Source organism: Plasmodium fragile (assembly GCF_000956335.1).
Source record: "Plasmodium fragile strain nilgiri unplaced genomic scaffold supercont1.163, whole genome shotgun sequence".
NCBI classification, from domain to species: Eukaryota; Apicomplexa; class Aconoidasida; order Haemosporida; family Plasmodiidae; genus Plasmodium; species Plasmodium fragile.
In genome coordinates this window covers 3,605-9,987 of record NW_012192743.1, presented here as the reverse complement: position 1 = coordinate 9,987, position 6,383 = coordinate 3,605, and the positions used below count along the sequence as shown (strand labels likewise).

The window sequence follows — 6,383 nt, the reverse complement described above, 5'->3', positions numbered from 1 at the left end:
AAAAAAAAAAACGGGGTTACGAAGTAACTTAAGCGTAGTAACACATTATGGCACTTAATGAAGGAACGCGGATCTAGTGTTATAATGTGCTAGTCCCATTCATGTGCCGCCCATCCTCCTATTGCATATGCTGTAATGAATTATGTACATAATAACGCCTTCTCATGCAAACTGCGTTTGATCGCACATTCTTCGATTTACGGTCGCGAAGGGATTAGCATGCACAAGGCGCGCATCCGCCGTGTCGTCGTCCTTACTACAATCTTCGTTGATCCCGCCGTCTTCGTGTTCTCCGGTTTCGTTCCTACCGGTGGTTTCCCCGCGGCCGCATTTGGGTTCGCCGCTACTGGTTTGGTGGGTGCTGCTTTGGCGGATGCTGGTTTGACCGCCTGGGTCTCCGCTGCATCGTTTGGTCTAGGTGCTTTGGAGTCCTTAGCAGGATTGCCGCCGTCCCTTGCTCCTCCTGTGTTCTTACCGGCCCCTACGCGTGCTTTGCTGTCTTTGCCCTTCTGCTGCCTGGGAGGGCCCTTTGTCCGTGTTGTACTTCCCGTTCGTACAGATGCACCAACGTCACTTACTCCTTGTTGTATCTTCGTTTTAATTTCCGTCTGTACTTTACACCTTACTCGTGGTTCCAAACTATTCTTTATTATTCGCTGAAGATGCAGCGACAATCTGGTCTCATTTACTTTAATTAATTCCATTACTTCCTTCGTATCTTTATCCTCTTCCCCCTTCTTCTTCAGTCGTTGACCACAGCTACTATTACTTTTCGGTTCCTGTTCCTGCTCTCGGTGCTCTGCATCATTCCATGTACATTTTCCGGATCCTCCATGTTTACCCTTCTGTCTTCTCCCTGCCCAACCGCTCTCTAATTCTTCCAGGCGGTTTCTTATGCTTTCCTCCAGAATTCCTGACCCGAATATGAATTTACCATAATCCTGTCCTTTACATATTTCATCTGCATACATCTCTGTCCACGCAGTACCTCCATTTGTTAATGTGTCCGAAATTTCCTGAATTATTTCCAGATGTTCCTTACTCCCGCCATAGAGTTGTATTATAGCTTCCTTCGCTAATATACATTCCAAATATTTCCTAAACCCTTCTGCACTCCTTTTCGTAAAGTTCGCCTTGACCCATTTTTGCGCGGTATATCCATAACCCCTCATGTATAGTAAAATACTTACAATGCCTTGACATCTTCTTAAGCATGTTCTAACCTGGTAATACAAATCCCCACAAATGACACTGTTCGCATTGTTACTCTGGCCAATTACCTCGGTTAACTCATCGAAGATTCTATCGACCTCCTCGGATATTTTTCTCTACAGTTGGAAAAGGCGACACATGAATATGCAGTTCTTCCTCCTTCTGTCCCTTGCTCTCACAGCGACACGATATTGATGCTTACTTCCCTTCAGACCTCTGTTTTGGGTGTGCACTCTATTCTCTCACATGATACTATTCACATTATGCGATATACACATGACTACTTTATATGTACACACAGATCCATGTGTCCAATATATATATACTCCCAAATCTAGCATTACTTCACTGTCGATGCTGCGTTTAACTGTACTTACCAAATAACTTGTTCCATTTTTGAATGCGTTCCTTATGACATAATGCGTCCATGCATCCACAAACTCCCGTTGCCATTTTGGTGCAGTCGACATAATATACAACTACTCATTCGTGTTGGAAACACTACGGCACATTAACAACAACAACAAAAAAAAAAATATACACACACCCAGTCTCCAGGACACACCGTTTCCGTCAACACTTCTCCGTCAACGCTTCTCTCGTCAACGCCTCTTCGTCACACCCCGTCTCCGTCAACGCTTCTGCAAAGTCGTGATAAATACACAACAACTACTTATTTCCTTCTGCCGTCCACCTTTCTGCCTTCCTTGAAGAAGGAAAAAAAAAAAAAGTACTACTACACTACCGTACACACACAACGCGTCATGAATACCACCCCCACCCCATTCCTGCACTAAACGCCTGCACACACTGTCTCTGTGCGTACACTAAAGCGAACAACAACATCAATGCTTCTGCCGTCGTTGCCGCATCCTGGTACAAGCGATTGTGTCCGAGCAAACGCGGCCGGGTAAACCCATTGTCCGCGCACGCAGCCGCGTGTAAGAACGGAGGAGAGATTGTCTCTCCGAGCAAACGCGTCGACCAACGCGGCCGACTGTAAGACGGATTCGACGAAGTAGCCGAATGTAAGCAGGAGGAGGATTGTCCGTTCGAGCACCCGCGTCGAGGAAGTAGCCAAGTGTAAGAAGGTACACATTGTCTCTCCGAGCACACGCGGCCGGGTACCCACAATTCGACGAAGTGGCCGAGTGTAAGAAAGGACGGAGAGATTGTCTCTCCGAGCAAACGCGTCGACCAAAGCGGCCGCGTAAACCCATTGTCCGAGGACGTGGCCGCGTGTAAGAACGAAGGGAGACATTGTCTCTCCGAGTACACGCGTCGACCAGCGGGGCCGCGTGCACCACGCAGGACCATTGTCTCCGAGCAAACGTGGCCGATTGTAAGGATTCGACCACGTAGCCGAGTAAGGGGTTCGACGAAGTAGCCGAGTGTAAGAAGGAGGAGGATTGTCTCTCCGCGCAAACGCGGCAGGGTAAACCGCATTGTAGCCGAGTGTAACCACGATTCGACGAAGCATTGTCCGAGTGTAAGCAGGTACACATTGTCTCTCCGAGCAAACGCGGCCGGGTAAACGGAGATTGTCCGAGTAAGGAGTTTTCGAGGGACGGATTCGCGTGAGGGAGCACGGAGAGGGGGACGGGGACGAAGGAATACACATATTGTGTGGGACGGAAGAACGAGGAAAGGAAGGCAGCAACGGCGGCAGAAGCATTGATGTTGTTGTTGTTCGGTTTAGTGTACAGGGAGTATTTGTGTTTAAGGTGGTATTTTTTGTAAAGGCGGGTATTGGTTGTTAAGGAGGGTATTTGTTGTTAAGTGCGGGTATTTGTTGTTAACGGGGGGTGTTTATTGTTCACGGGGGTTATTGTAGTTAAGAGTGCTGAGGTGAAGGATTTATATTAGGAGTATTACTATTAAGGGATACATTGAAGAAGCAATATTTTAAGTATGCAGGAATTACAGTACCCATAGAAGCAATTATACCTCTCATGATAATTGCGGGGTACTGTGGACATTAGATAGGTACACCATAGGGTTACGCATTATATTACGAGGATAGGAGGCTCATGGCACGTTATGCACAAATATTATGGGATAATTATATCCAGACAGGGGATATAGGCGTAGAGCATTGTGACAGGGCATGTAAGGTAAGTTTGTGCATATGGACCACTGGTGCAGAATTCAGTGCTACTGCCTAAGTATTATGGAGTAGGATTAGAGATTCTGCACAAGAATAATGGGCATAGTTATTGACGGTTCATATAATATCCTCAAGTGAGTGAATATATATATATAGAAGGCGAAGGTAATAGCACAGACAGTTACATGCAAAGAGGAAGTAGAAGAATTAATATAGATTATACATGTGCATGCAATGAATGTTGTACTAACAGGAAAATTTTTGGCAGAATGTGAAGGCAATCTGGGAGAAATTTAGAGCACATATGGACAATGAGACGGATGATGAAATAATAGCAAGTACGTGTGAACCGTCTCACGCTGCACACAACGACGGCAACAGACTTAGTGACAACGACCAGGCTGTGTGCTGGCTAGTATTAAAGGCATTAAGTTTTAAACATGGCATCCACTGGGAGCGCAGCAGCACGCACTTGAATACTGTGCAACCTAGACAACAGGGACATCAGACCGTGATGCCATATATGAAATGTATTTTAGTAAATATATTTATGAAAAAAATAATAGGAGAAAAGTGTTTGCGCACGGCTCGTGGCAACCATGCGTTTACGGCCGCGCAGCATTTGGTACGGGACGGACATGCGAACGAGCCGAATATGGAATGTGAGGCGGCTGATAGGGTGGACGGCAGAAGGCAGAAGTCACAAAACACGCAAGATTGGAATTTATGGCCCATAATGTCCAGATGGCTTGACAGGAACACGGGATACTTGAGGGATGGCGAGGTAGGAGTATTAGGGACGGAATGCATAGTACAAAGAGACAATAGTGCACAAGAAATACAGAAAGCGGCGAACAACAAAATTGAGGAAGTGGGGCAAGCACTACAGCAGGAGGTGCAACAAATATTGGAAGAACTACATAAATCCAGCGACAGCGACAGTATGGAGACTATAATACAGCGCGTGAAGCAGGGGCAGGACTCCGCTTCGAAAACTCCACAAGAACACGCACACTCACCGGGGGAAACACAGGCAACATCATCATCATCCACAACATCATCATCACAGCCAGGCAAGTCAGACTCAGAAACACGGTCACCTCCCGCAGCCGTACCCGCCCCTGCCGACAACCACACACCAGCCACACCAGTAGCGGCGAAACCGGCAACGGTGACACCGGGGGCGAAGGCATCATCTGGTGCTGGTGGTGGTGGTAGTGGTGGTGGTCCGAATGGTGGCCCTGAAGCCGGGAGGGGAAAGAAGGGGAAGAAGGCCGCAACAGCAGATAATTGTGATTGGAATAGCATAGTGGAAGAATGGAGGAAGCAAATGTACGTGCTGCGTACTTATGCTGTAAGTTACAGAAAAGAGGGGAGAGGAAAGAAAAGGCAAATGAGATTATGCGCTGGACGCAGCATTTATTCACGTAGTATATACATATATGGCGATGACATTGCTTACGGCAACTACAATACAGGTGGAATGGGCACATGAGTATTTCTTTATTGTACATGTACATAATACAGAGCACAGAACTCAAGGTATTGAAGGATGTGTTGCAGCAATTTACTGATTATATGGAAGAGAAGAAGGATATGATGGATGAATACGGTGTAAATTGTGAAAATTATGGTTGGGATGATATCTCCTCAGATGGGAGTCATCACATGGGCCAAAAAGTAGCGGACATGATGCGATGCCGACTCATGTCAGGTGCACTGTGGTTTGCAAACGGTAATAAAGTAGAAGGCCCCAAAGAAGATGGAGCAAGGGGAAATGTCCACATGGATGAAACGGAGGAGAGGCTGAGATGTGAGGTAGCAAATGCATTTGGGTACATATTGGAAAGAAAATTTTGTGCACAGCAAAAAGGATTTAAGAGGGGTGTAAAGTATGCCTGGAAAACAATGGAACACATGGTCTCAAGTAAATATGGAACGGGGCAAACAATGACAGGTGCAGTCTTTGAGCGAAGGTGCACAGAATGTGGGTATAACATTGAGAAAAGTGGAGTAAGAGTAGTAGATGGAGAAATGGTAGACTGGTTAGTACGAAACGGCGGAATAATGGACAAAATAGGAAACATGGAAAACCACATGCCCTGTGATCAGACGTGGCAGGCGTATAAAAAAAGTCAGGGTGTTACAGACCAAGTCCAGGACATTAGCGAGAAGATGCCTGAGGTAAAACAAACGGAGGAAGAAGTAAGGACGGAGACGAAGAAAGCTGTTGAGCACGTGAAGGCCATAGTGGAACGCAAAATTCAGGAAGCGGAAAAAAAAGGTACGGATACGAATCATAAGCATACGACTCGAAAGAATACCAACATACCGCCGCATACAGACCGTACGACCGCGCACGAACATGCATGCCTCCACACAACAAAGCACGGCCACAACAACAACGCACACACGGCGGAACAACAGCACAGCAAACGACTTCGTGGACGTTGAGCGGCCAGGACGGCAGCGGCGACGGGAGCGCTAGCGGTAGCGCCGACGACTGGGTAGACGAGATGACGGAGCGGGACGGCGACAAATAAAAGTTGCACTGATATCATCCCACCCCGACCCAGTCGACCGAGTTCACCTCACCGTACGCTTGCGGCCGCCTGACCACACCGTCACGCCCCGTTCTTTCTGTCTACCACTTGTGTCGTTTTTTTTATCATCTACCGTTTTTTCTTCATTACAACTTATTGCAGCAAAGGAGCCGAGCAAGGACGCGGCGCGCGCCACATCCCCAGGACCAGCACCGGCGCCAGCACCACCGCCAGCGCAAACCACATCAGGTGACGACACGGGACCACCTCAACCAGCAGCAGCACCACAGTCACCACCAACTGCAGAAACGGCTGGAGCAAAGGCAGGAGGAAAGGGTGAAGCAGGACCACCCGCACCTAACGAAGCAGCAGAATTAGGTACAGGAGGACCAGAGCAGAGTCCGAACAAGGAAGAAACCAACGTTACACCCAAGGATGACAAAGGTGAGGAGAAGTGTCCTTATGAGAAGAACAACGCAGTATCTGTTCTTTCAGATCCTAGGGGAGGGTCCCGTGCTATT

At 47.6% G+C, this 6,383-nt stretch overlaps 2 protein-coding genes across 2 annotated transcripts in view; one reads left to right on the top strand and one right to left on the bottom strand.

Annotated features, from left to right (window-relative positions):
- Nucleotides 1-197: 197 nt before the first annotated feature.
- Nucleotides 198-1,682, bottom strand: AK88_05573 (uncharacterized protein; the record flags this gene model as incomplete). The annotated part of the gene is made up of 2 exons (XM_012483175.1): nt 198-1,328; nt 1,539-1,682. 2 exons carry the CDS (start codon nt 1,680-1,682, stop codon nt 198-200), a joined length of 1,275 nt encoding a protein of 424 aa, XP_012338598.1.
- A 1,941-nt stretch (nt 1,683-3,623) lies between these two features.
- AK88_05572 (uncharacterized protein) overlaps nt 3,624-6,383 on the top strand; it is a gene marked incomplete at both ends in the record, with an annotated part of 6,357 nt that continues 3,597 nt past the window's right edge. The window contains 3 exons of the mRNA XM_012483174.1: nt 3,624-4,673; nt 4,847-5,603; nt 6,025-6,306. Coding sequence (XP_012338597.1) covers nt 3,624-4,673; nt 4,847-5,603; nt 6,025-6,306 — 2,089 coding nt within the window. The remainder of the gene's footprint in view (nt 4,674-4,846; nt 5,604-6,024; nt 6,307-6,383) is intronic.